This window comes from Mustela erminea, chromosome 6 (genome assembly GCF_009829155.1).
Source record: "Mustela erminea isolate mMusErm1 chromosome 6, mMusErm1.Pri, whole genome shotgun sequence".
NCBI lineage: Eukaryota > Metazoa > Chordata > Mammalia > Carnivora > Mustelidae > Mustela > Mustela erminea.
Window position 1 is genome coordinate 86,497,391 of NC_045619.1, and position 18,951 is coordinate 86,516,341.

Below are 18,951 nucleotides of genomic sequence, written 5' to 3' on the forward strand. Positions count from 1 at the left end.
ATAAAATCCTAGGACTATATCTTAGAGGCACATGCAAAAAACTTAGTTACAGGGACGCCTGGGTGGCTCAGTTGGTTAAGCAGCTGCCTTCGGCTCAGGTCATGATCCCAGCGTCCTGGGATCGAGTCCCACATCGGGCTCCTTGCTCTGCAGAGAGCCTGCTTCTCCCTCTGACTCTGCCTTCCACTCTGTCTGCCTGTGCTCGATCTCGCTCGCTCTCTCTCTGACAAATAAATAAATAAAATCTTTAAAAAAAAAAAAAAAAAAAAAAAAAAAAAAAAACTTAGTTACATTTTTCAAAGCGCACTTAATCTAAACAACATCTATAGGGAATGGCCATCTTTAAAAAAGAATGATGTAGAACTATAAATTCTAATAATAGAAAGATGTTCAAACTATGTTAAATACAAAAAGCAAATGGGCCATTAGTGTAACATGATCCCATCTGAGTGTGTGTGTATGTGTGTGTGTGTGTGTGCAAGAGAGAGGGAGAGAGAGAGAGGGGGGTTTATTTTGCAATGATTCTCTCTTTAAAGATCTTTTTTTTTTTTTTTTTTGACAGAGAGAATGAGATCACAAATAGGCAGAGAGGCAGGCAGAGGGAGAGGGAGAAGCAGGCTCCCGCTGAGCAGAGAGCCCAACGCGGGGCTCAATCCCAGGACCAAGCAGAAGGCAGATGCCCAACCCACTGAGCCACCCAGATGCCCAATGATTATCTCTTTACAGTGGAACTAGGAGGTAAGTAGAAAAAGTTATACTCCTCTTTATTGTTTGAATTTATCATTTTGTGTATTATTTTCATAACAAAAGCTAATTTAAGATTTTCACTGAATCGAAATGGATCAATAATAGTAAATGGATGTGATTCTTAAAAGCAAGTTGAATGATCACAATGTTCTATCAATATACCAATTCTTACCAACTGTATAGCATTGGCCCTATAACTACTTTATAGAGCTAAAGAAAGCCTAAACAAATTCCTGGTTAATTTAGGACCCGTGATTGCAAACTTGTATAAATTCATTTCTTTTTTTTTAAAGATTTATTTGAGAGTGAGCATGCACAAGTGGGGATGGGCAGGGGCAGGAGGAGAGAGCGAGAGACTCTCAAGCAGACTCCCTGCCGAGCAAGGAGCTTGATGCCAATGCCAGGCTGGATCTCACGACCAAGATCATGACCTGAACCAAAATCAAGAGTTGGACGCTGGACTGACTGAGCCATGCAGGCACCCCTATAATTTCTAAAAAATATACATATGTATGTATTTTTTCTACAGTAAATTTGAAGATTACTCTGAAAAACTCTAATAACCCTAAGTAAATATAATGTAATTTGTGGTAAATACAGTAGAAAGACTTCTGTATGTCATTTGCAGTAAAGAAGAGTCACAGATTCAGAAAGAACCTTAAAAGTCATCTAGTCCAACCCTCCCAGCCTAATATTGACAGAATAATAAAAAAAAAAACCAACAAACCAAAACCAAAACCAAAACAACCAAAACCAAAGAACTAACAGCAGTCTGCTGAGGACAGAAGTGATTTCACTGAAATGGAGAAGTCCCAGGAACATAATACAACCAGAAATGTCCCCTTTCTGAAAAGGGACATCTGGTAATCAATACTTTCATTTAAAAAGTATTTTTAGCCTAATATGTCAAGTTACCCTGGTCAGTTTTTAAAAGTCATTTGACTTCATTTTCCAGTTTCAAAGTCCTCCCCATTTGTTTCAAACCAAAAGAAATCAGACCATATTGTGGGTTGCTTTTAATGAACAAAATTCTCTGTATAAAAACATTTAAACTTTATCAAATGCTTTAAAAACACACACGCACAGATCCAAATCCATTACAGAATCTTGGAACATTATCTTTTTTCACCTCAACATAATGTGTAAAGGGGATTTCTGGATAAAACTCTACATGTGAATAAAGACAACCCGTAGTCTTACACATGTGTGCACATACACACGCATACACACGCACAGACACACACACGCAGTCTGTAGGAACTAAAATAAATGGGAAGAGTGTGACAAGGGTCGGAATTAATTTCTCATGAAGCTTATATAAAAGAACACCACATAAGTAAAAGAATTTCCTATGCCAAGGAGAGATGCAGAGAGGGGAAATGGAAAGCAGGGGCTGGCCAAACGCATGAATAAATACAGTCTGAGAAGCTCAGTCAAGAACAGTGAATTTGGGGAGTCACGGACCACTCTTCATCTTCACCACCTCAGTCTGTGACTCTGACAACCGATGATGCTTCAGAAGCACGTATGTTCTCAGGTTTTGTAGGTCTTGATCTGTTCTCCATTATTTAGGTGTGGTTTGTCCCTGTCAGTGGTTAATTCCTCAGCTGTCACGCAGCGTTGCGTCCTATCTGCCGGCAGAGCCACGGTCAGAGACGGCAGCGAGCACAGGGTGGCATCGTGACTGGCGTTTCAGACAAACCAGACTGCTCGGGTTTGGATTTCAGCGACTATGCTTGCTGGTTGCCTGTTGCTCGGCAAGCCCTTTAGCCGCTCTATGTCCATGGCCTCACCTTCAATTAGGGATCATTATTACCTACTTCATAGAGGATTATTAAAGAGGAGTTAAACAAGGTAATCCACTTAAAGAATTTATCACACTACGAGGCACAAGTAAATGCTCAGTAAATGTTAGCTAAAATTACTATTAGTCTTGGTATCACAGGGCAACCAAAAGAAAAATTCTATTCTATTTCTGTATTTCTCCTCTTTGATGAGGTTTTCAGGGGCCGACTGTGGCAAAAGCCAATATGTATGATGCAAAAGAGACTGAGGATCTAGTCTTAGGAATATAGATGTTCACTTTTATATTAGAAAAAAAATTACATGGCTCCGTATCACAAAATTTAACATCTTTCCATTAAACATCACACAATTCTCATCATCGTTATGCCCTACGAACACCCTAAATGGTGTGGAGTTTCTAATGATATGCAACAACAACATAGTCCATAAATTTTAACTAAGATATAGCTGCAGAAATGCATGTTGGGCAATAATCTGTGTGTGCCACAAGAGCCTGGGCCGAGGGATGGCTGGGATTCTGCCTCCACGACCTGGACTCCCCCACACACAGTCAGATGGGTCAGGTTCCTGCAGACCTTCCAATCTCCATTAGCTAGCGACTCCCTTCAGGAGGGAAGCTTCTGAGGGGCGAAGGAAGCAGCAGCCACTGAGGATAGAATGCCCGGCACCTACTTCAGGATGATATGATAGCTATCATTGGTTTCTGCTGTAAAAGAGAGAGAGAGCAATCTTTAGTCACCTCTAAAACACAGTGGGAGATAAAAAAAATATGGTAAGGATCTTTTGAGAAGGGGGAAACAAAAAAACCCACCAGCAGGACAAAGGACAACATACTTACTATAACATAATACTTAAGAATAAATACACACTATAAAAACAACATGTCCACGGAAGGTGGGAGAGGGGCAGAGTCATCAGTCTGTTCTGATAATGGCAAGATGCAATTCATGCAAAGGAACAATCTCCAAAGACATCACTTTCTCTACCTCAGATACAGTGGTTGATACTTTCCCTCCCTCCTCAAAGAAGTCAATCATGAAAAACATCTCTTAAACATCTCAGAGAGAGGCATCTGTCTTACTATTTTATTACCTTTCATTGTGTCCAGAATAAAACAGGCTTCCTCCTGAAAGTTCTGTATCATCTGAGAAAAGCAAGAAAAGGTGCTAATTATTAAAAACTTGGATTTGCTGCAGTTATTGAGACTATATGCCTTTTTATTATATTGGACTTAAGGAAAAAAAATAATCCTTTGTTTTCTGCCATTCAGGTTTTAAGTTATAAAAGCTAAGCAGTCTAGGGGCGCCTGGATGGCTCAGTTGCTACAGCATGTGACTCTTAATCTCAGGGTCGTGAGTTTAAGCCCCTGCTGGGCATTGGAGCTTACTTAAAAAAAATTTTTTTTTTAAAGATTTTATTTATTTATTTGACAGACAGAGATCACAAGCAGGCAGGCAGGCAGGCAGAGAGAGGGAGAGGAGGAAGCAGGCTCCCTGCAGAGCAGAGAGCCCGATGCGGGACTCGATCCCAGGACCCTGAGATCATGACCCGAGCCGAAGGCAGCGGCTCAATCCACTGAGCCACCCAGGCACCCCTGGAGCTTACTTTAAATAAATAAAATAAAACAAAACAAGATAAAATAAAATAAAAGCTAAGCAGTCTAAAACAAGTGATCTTAAAATTATAGGATCCATTTTTCCTGGAATTTTCTTTTTTCTTTTTTTAAGATTTTAATTTTTTTATTTGACAGAGACACAGGGAGAGGGAACACATGCAGGGGTGGTGGGAGAGGGAGAAGCAGGCTTCCTGCTGAGCATAGAGCCTGAAAGAGGGCTTGATCCTGGGACCCTGGGCTCATGACGTGAGCCAAAGGCAGAAGCTTAAAAACTGAGCCACCCAGGCGCCCAGCCCATTTTCCTGGGTTAACCCCAAGACATTGCAAGGGTACACAGACACTGGAGGCCCATTCGGGAGAACTCACTTCCAGGGCTTCATCTCCCATATGTACACTTTCCCAAAACTGCCCGAGCACCTCTTTGGTTTTCCCTACCTACTTTGCCTTCTAGACTTCCTTCTCCCATTTTATAAAATAAAGGCAGAAGTTTTACCATCCTGGAATCCTACCAAGATGCCCTGTTCCAGTGTACAAAAGCCTCCAGGATGCCAAACTGTGACAATGTGAACCTTAATGACTGGGTAACAAAGTCTTTTGTGAGTCATGTGGTTTCTAATTTTTTCCTTGCACCAAAACTGAAGACCAACCTAATCACAAACTGTCAAATGATAGGTGATTCAAAATAATTCTCTGTAACGTCACTATCTAATTTTTTGGCATCTAACTCCAAAGTTTAAAAAAAAAAAAAAACCCAGTGCTGTTTTTTAAAAAAACTCCATCCATTCCCATCTGTCAATTTGTGTGAATCAGATTCCATAGCATTGTATCTAGTGGGAATAAAACAGAACGGAAGTGGTGTTGAACACTATTTCATTCTAGAAACCAGTAGAGAGTACTCATCTATACATGAATTAATGTGGGCAGAGCAAGTATGGAATCAGACAATCCCATCCATCTCTTTAACAGATACACTTCTAACACATTTTTCTTAATCTTTAAAAATTTACCAAAACATTTATGTTTATTGATTATGTAATTATGGTGGTCATTCTATTCAGAAGAAATAATTTTTAAATTTTTATTAAAACGAATTCTTTTGTTGAAGCAAATTTGTTTCAAAGAAATATGGTAAGATAATTAACAAAAGATGTTTGCGCATAAAAGCAGGTTATGGTAAGATAAAATTCTATGGGAGAAGAGAATGGAAATAGGAGTTCAAGGAAACAAAGAGATGATATAAAAACTCAAAGGAGGGGCGCCTGGGTGGCTCAGTGGGTTAAAGCCTCTGCCTTTGGCTCAGGTCATGATCCCGGTGTCCTGGGATCGAGCCCTGCATCAGGCACTCTGCTCAGCAGGGAGCCTGCTTCCTCCTCTCTCTCTGCCTGCCTCTCTGCCTACTTGTGATCTCTGTCTGTCAAATAAATAAATAAAATCTTAAAAAAAAAAAAAACTCAAAGGAAAGTATATTCATGTATTTTTTAAGACAGTGATGGTGGTATTACATCACTCTTCTATTTCGGTTACATGGAATATAGTTAGAAAAGTGATGTAACCATTTCATTTTTAAAGGTTATATAATATGCCCAGAAATGACATATTTTGCAACTATTTAAACTTAAAACAAAAAATTTTAAGTCAACCTAAAAATGTGAAAGGGGATACATGGTTTTTAAAAATTATTTTGGAAGTAAGTAAGCAAAAACGTTTGAAAAGCCCTGGTCTTGTAAACAGGGCCTGTGCCCCAGGAGAACGGCTCTTGCTTCCGTCACGTGCTCTGACAAACTGTTATGTGGTGATTCAGCTGTACTGAAAATCTACCTCATCACTAATGAGCACATGGATTCCTGTTGGCCCCTGCTTGTAGATCTGGCTGATCTGGCGAGGGGAAATGCTGAAGAGCTGAGCGATTTTTTCTGTCAGTTCAACAGCTGTCAGTTCTTCCAGATAGATGGCGTGGTACACTGCAAAAGGGACAAAGCAAAGGCAGTCAGTGCAGGTTTCTCTGCTCTTAAAGGTAACCCGATCACGAGGAATGCCCACCTTCCTAAAGGACTCACAGACTGCCTGAGTTCAAGCCCTGGCTTGGCCACCTGCTGGCTGTGGGATTGGGGTGAGTTACTTAACATCCCTAAGCCTCATTCTCCATCTGGCGAGAACAGTAAATGTACTGCAGAGAAGAGATACTGGTTGTAAAAATTAAAACATGTCACTGTGCTGAGAACAGTGCTCGGTACGTATGAGGAACTCAATAAACGTGAGCAAGGACCATTCTTCTAGCAAATGCTGGATCTGCCGTCTGAGGACTTCCCACCGCATGGGCTTACACGTCACCTCCTCCCCCTTCCGGAATGTGCATCCTGGCCTGTCCAGAACGACCTACCGAAGAAAGTACCATTTGAGTCTCCGTCCTCATGCTTCTGCTGCTGCTGCTGCTGTTGCTGCTGCTCCCTCAACTGCAGGGATTCCTGACAAACATAAATGGTTAGCCTTGGGCGCACCATCCTGAGGAGGAAAACAAGGCTGTTAGTCTTGCAGTTTTCGTGGGAAGCACATTTTAAGGGAGAACTTGTGTGTCTAGGTTAACACTAGAGAGTGGAGTTGAAAACTGGCAGCCCGTGGGCCAAGGAAGCTCGTTTGCTGTCTCCTTAGCTCTCCACTGGGGTGTACGTGTGTGCACGTACATGTGTGCACATGTGCGTGCGTGCATTTTAACTGAATTCGTTCCAACATCGTATAAACCTCTGCAATTTCGGCCTTTCTTGAAAAATCAGATTTGGCAATCTGAGACCCTTACTCTTACAAGGAAACGACTGGGTGTTCTCCTTGCATGATGTATGCATTCTTCAGCAGACTCCAGATTCGACTGTCACTCGTTGATGTGTGGCCTCTGTGTCATTTGGGTTTATGACCTTTGATGTAAACATTAGAAATATTTGAAACGTGTGAGCCACTGTTGCATGGGTCTGGTTCAACATACACCTTCTCCTTCGAAGTGCCACTATAAAACAGAGAATCTTATTTCCCTCATTACCGTCTCCTAAGTAGCTTGAGCTTTCTGTCCCTTCTTACTTCTTAGACAATGGTATTCAATTACCTCTTGAGCTGATCATCTCATTCCTATTTTAAAATGCTCTTTTATTTTTTAAGAGAGAGAGCACATGTGTACATGCATAAGCGGGTGGGAGGGTTACTGGGGCAGGAGCAGAGGGACAGAGAGGGGCCCAATCTCACGACAGTGAGATCATGACCTGAGCTGAAATCAAGACTTAGACACTTAACTGACCGCATCACTCAGGCGCCTCTTAAATGCTCTTTAAATAATATGTTAAAAAAATGAAGATCCAATTTTTTTTTTCTTCAGATCATCCACCTCTGAATTTTTCCTCTTTAAAATTTCCAAGATTAGAGCCAACCTGATTCAACAATCCTTGTGATGTACCCAACCAGAACAATTCACAATCTGTTTCATTATTTGGTCACTGATTTGGTACGGTGGCAATAAGCTGTATGTTTTTCCCATTAATGCTATTACCTACCTGAAACTGAAAAATCCTACTTGAGACTGCAAATTACTCAGTTTTACAATTTGTAAGTGGACACTTAAGTAATTCCTATCTAATTCAAGAATGACCGCATCTCTAGTTAAAATGGACTCGGGACCTTTGCACCTGTTGCTCCTCCTGCGTGGAGTGCTTTTCCCTCATATGACCCCATAGCTTCTATCCTTCTCATAATTCATTCAGTTTAAACACCCCCACCCCACAGAGGTCTTTCCTGACCATATTCTGGGTACTCCACAGGTTATAACTTTGTTTTTGCTTATTTGTTTGGTTTTTCTTCAAAGCACTTATCACTATTGAAAATATTCACTGTTCATATTTTTATCTCTCTCCCTATTAGAAAGCAAACTCATAATAATGGGTTCCTTGATGGTTTTGCTCACCAATGCATCTCTAGAGCCTACAATAGTACCTGGCTCATAACAGGGATGATAAGTATTTATCAAATGAGAAAACTACCTAGAAATGAAAAAATGGGATATCATGAGGAATTCCTTGGATCAACTGTAGGAAATGATATTTTTCATCTTCGTTTATTTGGCACATAGCTGGCATTCAAAAAAAGAATGTTTTGACAAGATGTAGTGAGCTGTGCAAACAGTACTGTGAAGAGTCCCTTAATCCCAAAGTATCTGAAATTCAACCTCGCTGATATTTTCACACTAATTACATACCGGCCTTTTAATGCATTAAAAAGTCGGATTCCATCAGCAGGGCCACAGATTTGGATCACATCATCTCTAGTTAGTTTCAATAAATCTGCCCCTGGAATAAATATAAGAAAATGGGTGATAAAGGCAAAGGCGGTCTTTGTTAATGACCACTGAAGTGGCTGTTATCTTTTTTTTTTTTTTTTAAGATTTTATTTATTTACTTGACAGAGAGAAAAAGGAGGCAGAGAGGCAGGTAGAGACAGAGGGGGAAGTAGGCTTCCTGCTGAGCAGAGAGCCTGATGCCGGCTCGATTCCAGGACCCTGAGATCATGACCTGAGCTGAAGGCAGAGGCTCAACCCACTGAACCACAGAGGTGCCCCTAAAGTGGCTGTTATCTTATAGTCCAAATCTTTTGCATGGTAATATAAGCCTGTCCAAGATCTGGCCTCTGTTTCCTCTCTCACCTCAACTGCCACCCAATTAACTTATCCACTTAGCCCTATGCTTCCATCATACAGATGACGTCAAAGAGCAAGTTGTTCCTCCTCCCTGAAATATCCTTCCACTGTCTGACCGACAGACTCCTCCTCATCCCCCAAGATTTACCTAGCGCATTACACGTGTTCCCTAAACACAGACACTCCCCCAATACCCTGCTTCGTACCACTTATCTACTGCGTCACAGCTATTTACTTATCTTTTTCAGGGTTTTAGTTTAATTTTATTTGGGTTTTTGGTTTGGGGTTTTGTTTTTTGTTTTTGTTTGTTTGTTTGCTACTAGATGGTGAATGATGAGAAAGGATGCCTTACTCGTTTGTGTATTCCTACTATACCTGGTACCCAGAAGGTGCTAAATAAAAGTGGAATGTTTAAATAAAATACAATATAGTGATATCAAGGGAGAAATTTCAGACTACCTACAAACACCCTTGATAAAACACTGTATAGAATATACATTTTAAAAAGTATTGTATAGAATAAATATTTTTAAATTAAAGTGAATTTAAACTAAGAAGTATCTCTTTTTAAGTATTTCACAGCACAGATGCTGCTGGTGAGAAAGTCTGAAGGGTTCTATGAAACTCACTTAATCCTAAAAATGTACAAAGATTTCTCCTTCCCTCCCTCACTCGCTCCCTTCCTCTCTCTCTCTCTCTCTCTTACACACACACATACACACACACACACACGCCCTCATATGGATACTAGGAGGCTCTAGAATGTAAAGGAATATCCTGTGTTGGGAAAGACAAAAGGACAAAATAAATTTAACCTGAGAAGTTTGTAAAAAGCCTTGTGAACGTAGAAAAACGATTTCGATGCAACCACTGCTGAGCTTCCTGAGGTGTGGTCGTTGGCAAAAGGTTCTGAAAGAGAGAAAGCACACATTTTCATTTTCTTTCTTTTTTTAACTAAAGAAATTTATCTCTTACATCATTAGGTAACACAGAGCTAAACACACCCACACTCAGGCCTAGTTTGCTTGGAAGTTATTTATACCTCATCAATCTTCTTTCCCTAACCATGCAAGAAGCCCATGGAATTCCATCCTTATCTTCCTTACTAGACCATAAGCGCTTTAAATCCAGGGGTCCTGCAATAGCTTTTTTCACTTCTCTGATCCCCAGCATAGTATCTAGTTCACAGTCAATATTCAATAAATGTCTGTTTCCAGTAAGTGAATAACTATTACTCCTTAAAAGTTGGGCATTTCTACTGAACTGCACAGTAATCAAAGTATTAGTAGACATTGCAAATGACTTACATTTAATTTTAGACTTACATCTGTGACTGGAGGGGGTGGCTCTGGCTGGTGGTTTGGTGAACCATTTCTAAGGAAACATTGAAAATGAAAAGGATGAGTCTGTGACACATACAAGGGTTCATCATCTCACAGTAAGTCTCAAGCTAGAGATTTTTTTTCTTTTAAGATTTTATTTTTAAGTAATCACCACACCCAATGTGGGGCCTAAAACTACAACTCTGAGATCAAGAGTTGAGTGCTCCACTGACTGAGCCAGCCAGGCACCCCTCAAGCTAGAGATTTAAAGGAATCTGTACTCTCTCATAAAGTAGTCTTAGTCTGATAGTCAATCTTTCTATTATCTGTTAAAGTAACATTAAGATTATGGGGAGAGTTGGGACGCCTGGGTGGCTCAGTTGGTTAAGCAGCTGCCTTCGGCTCAGGTCATGATCCCAGGGTCCTGGGATCGAGTCCCACATCGGGCTCCTTGCTCAGCAGGGAGCCTGCTTCTCCCTCTGCCTCTGCCTGCCTCTCTGTCTGCTTGTGCTCGCTCACGCTCTCTCCCTCTGTCTCTGAAAAATAAATAAAATCTTTAAAAAAAAAAATAAAAAAAAAAGATTATGGGGAGAGGGGAAGAAACTGTCACTTGTGACATTTTTTTAATTATTGGACAAATTGAAAAAATATAAAAATTTCAGTAAATTGGGATTTATCAGATAAATTATGGCATGTAGAATATTTAACGTAAGAAATTTATAACAGAAATAAAAATATCAGAAGATAAAAGTAATCAATATATTACTACTGTATCAAATATATAAATATACACACAAACATATACAGGAAAAAAAATACCAAAAGAAACTTTATGCAATGCCATGTGATCACATACATTTATAATGAAAACCAAAATAGTTATTTTTATTTTTTTTTAAATTTTATGTATTTATTTGACAGGCAGAGATCACAAGTAGGCAGAGAGGCAGGCAGAGAGAGAGGAGGAAGCAGGCTCCCCGCTGAGCAGAGAGCCCGATGTGGGGCTTAATCCCAGGACTCCGGGATCATGACCTGAGCCGAAGGCAGAGGCTTTAACCCACTGAGCCACCCAGGTGCCCTTAAATGCTATTTTCTAATAGGAAGAAAAAAGAGGAGAAAGGACTGCATAAAACTCTTTTCAGTCACTTTTGAAGATTTCCAAACCTCAGTGAATCCATGGATCCATCAAAGAGTGACCAAGTAGGAAAACTTAACCGATTTAGAAAATGTTTCTATATGAGAAGATAATGAAAGAAGACATATTTAGGATAAACACAACCTAACTACATTTCCCATACTTACCCTTCCCCAAGAGAAAAACTGCTGTGGGAACTGTTGAAGCCGGGTGATGGGGAATTATTGACATATGTGATCTCAGGCCATGGAGAACACTAAAAACAAAGAACAACTTAAACAGGGAGAAAGTGCATGTGACCCCAGTGTCCCCCCAAAACATCGTTACTTGAGAAACACATCTTGATTGGCATATCTTAATTGTACAGAGGTCCCTATAATGAAGAGACAAAATACCCAGGACAAGTAAATCTTGACCAGGCTAGAAGTTATGTTTGTTTGTTTTTTTAACTGAGATATAATAGACATACAACACTGTATTAGTTTCAGGTGTACAACGTAACGATTTGATATACATATACAGTGTGATATGATGGGATTTTCCTTTAAAAATAGAAAGTACTGACTGACATCATCACCGGAAGAAATCTTTTCACCTCTGTGAGTATAGTTGTCTCATAAGAAGGCTGGTATTTCTCCTTTTCATGAGGTGTCCGTTTCTCCATTTTCTCCCGATCTGTTTTTTGCTTTCTGTCTGCACCTTTGGGCTGGAGAGAGCAATGTTTTGTTTTGACTCATCAACTTTTGACCCAACAATATTCTTTCTAAGAGCTTAAATAGTCCCATGTGAAACAAGGATGTAGGTACAATGACGTAAAGACAAGATGTATCCTTGCATCGAAGTCTGAAATAGCAAATTTAACTGTGTGATGGAGCTGAAAAAGAATGAGAGATCTATAGCTGTGGACATGGAACGATCTCTAAAGCACACAGCTAACTGAAAAAAGGCAAGCCTCGTAACAGTTCATACCATACAATCCTATTGATGTTTCGAAGAAAATATGTGTATACCTATGTACATGGGTATATAAAAGCACAAAAGAGGACCAAAAGGATACATGCTAAATTGTAACAGTGGCGACCTCCAGGTCGCCAGGTCACCAGGAAAGGGTGGGAAGTCAGGGTAAAAGGGGTAAAGGGGGACTTCGGTCTGAATACATCAGTATTAATGAACCTTTTGCAATGATAATACATTTATCCATATGATAAAAACAAATAAAGACCAAATTAACAAAAGTAAGCCAAGTACCAATGTAACCAAAACTATTAACATTTCATAATCTTGTGAGCCTTTACAAGAGCTTGTAATCTCAACAGACTTTAAGAGCTTTCAGTGAAAATCCATGTTTTAGCCTCTGGCTCCCTGTCCAAGTTCCTCTTCTGCCATGCCCATCCCCATATAAATTCATTACCAGGCATCTCAGGGATGATCTAAAGAACTGTAGCCTAGACTAAGTTTCCACAGTTGTTGAAAAAAGACAAGCTTCCTTTGACTTAGTAGCTAATGTTAAAACTGAAAGATGAGGGGAAAGTATACAAGGGACAGCAGAAGGTCCAGGAATACCTTGAAGACTTTGATCTGGCAGCTGGCTGAGTGTAAGTGCTCAGTATATTCCCCATTTTCATTTTCCTTGAAGGTATCGATTTGTACTCGGAACGGCACTCCCTTTTCTCCTCCATGCTTCCTCATAGTGAACTCTGTGCTAATGCAGTGTACCTATGAGGAATACAGCATCCAGCTTTCAGCACATCAGTCAACAGTATTTTCTGAGCAACTAACAGCAAAACCTTTAAAAACACTATGAACACGTATAAAAAAACTTTTATGCTAGGTGCACCTGGCTGGCTCAGTCGGTAGAGCACATGACTCTTAATCTTGGGGATCGTAAGTTTGAGCCCCACATTGGCCATAGAGTTTACTTAAAAATGTCTATGTAGGGGTGCCTGGGTGGCTCAGTGGTTTGAGCCTCTGCCTTTGGCTCAGGTCATGATCTCACAGTCGTGGGATCAAGCCCTGTGTCTGACTCTCTGCTCAGCAGGGAGCCTTCTTCCCCCACCTCCTCTGTCTGCCTCTCTGCCTGCTTGTGATCTCTGTCTGTCAAATAAATAAATAAAATCTTTAAATTAAAAAAAAAAATCTATGTAAATAAAATCTTTAAAAAAAAGACTTTTAGGAGCTCCTGAGTGGCTCAGTTGGCTGAGCACCTGCCTTCAGCTCAGGTTGTGATCCTGGAGTCCCATACTGGGCTCCCTGCTCTGCGGGGAGCCTGCTTCTTCCTCTGCCTCTCTCTCTCTGTCTCTCATGAGTAAATAAATAAAATCTTTTTAAAAAAGTTTAGGGGTGCCTCAGTTAAGCTCTGACTCTTGATTTCAGCTGAGGTCGTAATCTCAGGATAGTGAGATCAAGCCCTGTGTTCTGCACTTAATTCGGAGTCTCTGAGATTCTCTCTCTTCCTCTCCTTCTGTCCCTCCCCCTGCTTGTGTTTGAGTGCTCTCTCACTCTAAGAAATAAAATCCTTAAAAAAAAATTTAAAAATTAAAAAAAAAAAACTTTTACTCTCTTTTCGAGCTTAAAGAATGTATATTCTTTTTTTTTTTTTTTAAGAATGTATATTCTAATGGAAGAAATAAGGAAGCTTAATTATTTATAAGTGAAAGTAGGAGAGCCTGTCTGGCTCAGCCAGTTAAGCATCTACCTTTGGCTCAGGTCATGATCTCAGGGTCCTGGCATCGAGTCCCACACCCTCTCTCCCTCCCTCTGCCATTCCCCCTGCCTGTGCTCTCTGGCTTGCTCTCTGTCAAATAAATAAAATCTTAAAAAAAAAAGTAAATATACAGATTCAATGCTAAAAGCTACTGGGAGGAACTAAATTCATTAATACAGAGTTAATATAAAAGAAAAATGATTTCTGTTAGTAAAAGTTTCTTGGACTTTAAGGTAGAGTTTAGAAAGCGCAGGCACCATCCATGCTGGGAAAATAGCAGATATGAAAACTCACGGGCAATAGTGGGGAAAGAAAGGTTTGCAAAGGCTTGCTTGCTACTGCATAAAGTGACGACCCTGGTGAATCTGAACAGTGAAACCTTGAGTGACCAAATATTAGCTTAGGTAAGTTGTTAATTTCTCTAAGCCTCAAAAACTATTTCTACTCGGGGCGCCTGGGTGGCTCAGTGGGTTAAGCCGCTGCCTTCGGCTCAGGTCATGATCTCAGGGTCCTGGGATCGAGTCCCGCATCGGGCTCTCTGCTCAGCAGGGAGCCTGCTTCCCTCTCTCTCTCTCTCTCTGCCTGCCTCTCCATCTACTTGTGATTTCTCTCTGTAAAATAAATAAATAAAATCTTTAAAAAAAAAAAAAAAACTATTTCTACTCCACTGGATTATTGCTCAAAGTTTTAAATAAAATCACATATACGTACTGTTTACTTAACAGAGTGACTATCTAATGGGACGTAATAAACTATAGTTTTCTTTACTACCAATAAAAATTTTAAAAGGAGTCTACCCAACAGACATAATTGGATATGTAAAACAAAATTAAAGCATAAAGATGTTCAAAACAACTTTATAGATAATAGAGAAAATTTAGAACAATCTAAATGTGAGGCTATAGTGCATCTAAAGAATGAAATATTATACAGCCATTAGCAAGCTTTTTTTTTTGGGGGGGGTTGGTTGGTTGGTTTGTTTTTAATTTTATTTTATCATACAAATAAATTGGGGAAGTTAGAAGGGCCATTCAGACACTCCTCATTGCCCTCAGGCAAGTACTGAAGAGTCTGGACTTGACAGTCAGGATGCGACCCTGTAAAGATTTCAAATTCAATGTGTTCTATCCTTCAAAAAACAAACTGGTAGGGGCACCTGGGTGGCTAAGCAGGTTAAGCATCTGATTCTAGATTTCAGCCCTGGTCATGATCTCCGGGTCCTGGGATGGAGCCATGGAGCCCTGCAACAGGCTCTGTGTTCATCGGGGAGTCTGCATGGATTCTCTCTCTCCCTCTCCCTCTGCCCCTGCCTCTGCTTGTGTTCATGCGCTCTCTCTCTCTCCTAAATAGATCAATATTTTTAAGAAAGAAAAAGAAACAAACTGGTAGTAAGAGATGCTCTTCATAACTGGAACCCCATCTGCAATGCCCTACCTGAATAAACACAGATGTCCTCTTTGCCGGGTCCCACAGGAACTCCACAGTATTCAGTTGGGTTGGATTAGCTCTAGGATCGATTATACCAACAGACATTGGGATATCTGAGAAACAAAATGGTAATCACTGAACAGTTCCAAGGGTTACTGGGTTTAAATAAGATAGCACGGGTTGTTTTATTATTGGTCCCTAGTTACCAAGATTTTTACGTATCACACCCTAAACCTCTTTTTGGCAATAAAAAGGTTTGATTAGAGCTAAAATTGACCTAAGTACTTTCCTTCTGAGTATCTTTTCTCCATTTTAAAAGGCTTTTAAAATAGGACAATTTAAACAGTTTCCTTTTAACCTGCCAAAATTCTACTTAAAGACAGATTTAGTCTACAGACTAGCTCTAGTGTCATGAAAATTGTAATATAATCTGCTTCACTTACAGTTTTAGGTTTAGTGTTACTGACAGAAGTACACTAACAAGACTGCTATAGAAAGATAAAGCGGAGTGTCTGAATAAAGGCAGAAGCATTGTATTACAGATAAAAGTGGGAAAAATTTAACACAGAGATTGATGCTGGCCTTAAAGTCATCAAATAACCTTGTAACAGAGCAACAAATCTGATACTCAAGAAGGAAGCAAAAATGAATGAGCTCTAGTAGAATTTTGCTTTCCACTCTACATAGCATATACTTAAATATAATTTCCTGTCTTCCCCTATTAATATTCCAACTGGAGAGAGAAAGCCAGGCTGATATTTCTGATCATACTGTGCTATCACTATATTACCGTTTTACTGTCAATCCAAACAACAAGGTGGGTCCAACAGTGTTAGTTGTGTTGGATTTATCCTAAGGGTAATTTATCAAATGGATATTAGGATTATCTGTACAAGAATCAGTGTTTTCTTGGGACGCCTGGGTGGCTCAGTTGGTTGGACAACTGCCTTCGGCTCAGGTCATGATCCTGGAGTCCCGGGATCAAGTCCCGCATCGGGCTCCCAGCTCCATGGGGAGTCTGCTTCTCTCTCTGACCTTCTCCTCGTTCATGCTCTCTCACTGTCTCTCTCTCAAATAAATAAATAAAATCTTTAAAAAAAAAAAAAAAAGAATCAGTGTTTTCTCTGGTAAAATTAGTAGGTACTTAGAGTTGTTTAACAACTATGTTTGCTAGTAGGAGATAATGACCAATAAGAGATCAAAGACATAGATACCAGGAATAAAAGTACATTCATGAAGAGTGACTGCATGTATGTTTGTAAAGGAACTTCCCTTAAGCCCTATGATTTAAGAAAAATAAATTCTACTCCATGTAGCAGAGCAGTAGGGGAAAAAACCTAAACTGCAAATCAAGAGACATAGATTCTGATGCCAGGTCTCTTACTTTAGTTAAAACAAACCACTGGGGCGCCTGGGTGGCTCAGTTGGTTAAAGCCTCTGCCTTCAGCTCAGGTCATGATCTCAGGGTCCTGGGATCGAGTCCCGCATTGGGCTCTCTGCTCAGCAGGGAGCCTGCTTCCCCCACCCCTCTGCCTGCCTCTCTGCCTACTTGTGATCTCTCTCTGTCAAATAAATAAATAAAATCTTTAAAAAAAAACAAAACCACTAATCTGCCTCTCGGGTATTAGTAAAATAAAGAACTTGCAGCATTTGGGGAAAAAACCTGGCCCCTTTTACATACACACAAAACAAAGTACCAGACCCTGAATAGCCAAAACAATCACGAAAAGTAAAGTTGAAGGTGTCACATTCCCAGATTTCAAAACTTACTACAAAGTTACAGTTATCAAAAGAGTGGTACTGGCATAAAGATGGAGACACAGACAAACAGAACACAAGAGAGAGCCCAGAAATGAGTCCTGACAAACACGGTCGATTGATGGTTGACAAAGTTGCCAAGACCATTCAGTGGGGAAAGAAGAGCTGTTTCAACAAACGGTGCTGGGAAAACTGAATATCCACATATGAGGAATGAAGGTGAACTCTTACCTTATACCACATTCAAAAATTAACTAAAAAATGGGTCAAACACCTAAATGTTTGATCTAAGGCCTAAAAACTATAAAACTCTTGGCAGAAGACATAGCAGGAAAAGCTTCATTGGGTTTTGCAATATTCTTAGCTATGACACCAAAAGCATAGGCAAGGCAATAAAATTATTAAATAAACTGGACTACATCAAAATGTAAAACTTTCATGTATCAAAGGACATTATCAACACAGTGAAAAGACAACCCACACACAATGGAAGAAAATATTGCGAATCACATATCTGATATGGGGTTAATATCTAGAATACATAAGGAATGCCTACAACTCACAACTACACAAGAACAAAACCAACCAATCGGATTCAAAAATGAGGAAAGGATTTGAATATACATTTCTCCAAAGAAGATACATACATGGCCAATAAGCACACAAAAAGATGCCCAACATCACTAATCATTAGTGAAGTATAAATCAAAACCACAATAAGATAACCACTTCACATCCATTAAGATGGCTACAATACAAAAAACCCAAAAAACAATAAACAAAAAAACAAAACTAACACAAATAGCACATGTTAGCAAGAAGGGCAAGTATTTAGAACCCTTGTTCACTTCTGATGGGATTGTAAAATATGCAGCTGCTATGGAAACAGTATGACAGTTCCCCCCAAAATTCAAAATAGAAATACCATACATGATCTAACAGTCCCATTTCTGGGTATATACCCAAAAGAACTAAAAGCAGAGACTGAAATAAATATCGATATACCCATGTCCCTAAACTCCATTATTCACAATAACCAAAAGGTAGAATCAACCCAAGTATCTACTAAAGGATGAATGGATAAACAAAATGTGGTAAAAATACACAATGGAGTATTATACACTCTTTAAAAGGAAGAAAATTCTGGGGCTCCTGGGTGGCTCAGGTCATGACCTCAGGGTCCTGGGATCGAGTCCCGCATTGGGCTCTCTGCTTGGCAGGGAGCCTGCTTCCCCCTCTCTCCCTGCCTGCCTCTCTGCCTACTTGTGATCTCAGTAAAATGAATAAATAAAATCTTTTTTAAAAAAAAATAATAATAAATAAAAGGAGGAAAATTCTGATGCATACTACTATCTATCTGGCTAAACCGTGAGGATTAGGTTAAGTGAAATAAGCCAATCACAAAAAGACAAACACTGGATGATTTTACTTATATGAGACACCTGGAGTAGTCTCAGTCATATGGACAAAAGGTAGAATGGTGGTGGCTAGGGGCTGGGGAGAAGAGGAATAGGGCATTATTGTTTAATGGGTACAGGGTTTCAGTTTGGGAAGATGAAAAAAGTTCCGGAGATGGACGATAGTGATGGCTACATAATGTGAATACACTTAATGTCACTGAATTATTTACTTCAAAATGTTTTATAATGCTAACTTTTATGTTATATATATCTACAACTAAATTAAAAAAACAAAAAGAAAAATAAAATCACCTTAAAGGAACAGATGTGATTGTTATGGAACTGAAGTGTCTACACTTCCAAC

General features: G+C 39.7%; 1 protein-coding gene across 6 annotated transcripts in view; it reads right to left on the reverse strand.

Annotated features, from left to right (window-relative positions):
• Positions 1-1,748: 1,748 nt before the first annotated feature.
• TFCP2 (transcription factor CP2) overlaps positions 1,749-18,951 on the reverse strand; it is a 57,842-nt gene continuing 40,639 nt past the window's right edge. The window contains exons 5-15 of one of the 6 annotated variants that reach the window (XM_032348191.1): positions 15,436-15,542; positions 12,861-13,013; positions 11,893-12,003; positions 11,465-11,553; positions 10,148-10,214; positions 9,656-9,749; positions 8,403-8,493; positions 6,561-6,670; positions 5,987-6,129; positions 3,646-3,697; positions 1,749-3,259 (exon numbers count right to left, since the gene is read on the reverse strand). In XM_032348191.1, coding sequence (XP_032204082.1) covers positions 3,222-3,259; positions 3,646-3,697; positions 5,987-6,129; positions 6,561-6,670; positions 8,403-8,493; positions 9,656-9,749; positions 10,148-10,214; positions 11,465-11,553; positions 11,893-12,003; positions 12,861-13,013; positions 15,436-15,542 — 1,055 coding nt within the window. In that variant the 3' untranslated portion in view covers positions 1,749-3,221. Of the gene's footprint in view, positions 3,260-3,645; positions 3,698-5,986; positions 6,130-6,548; positions 6,671-8,402; positions 8,494-9,655; positions 9,750-10,147; positions 10,215-11,464; positions 11,554-11,892; positions 12,004-12,860; positions 13,014-15,435; positions 15,543-18,951 lie in introns of all 6 variants that reach the window. The other 5 variants (XM_032348190.1, XM_032348194.1, XM_032348193.1 and 2 more) reach the window with 5 other exon arrangements.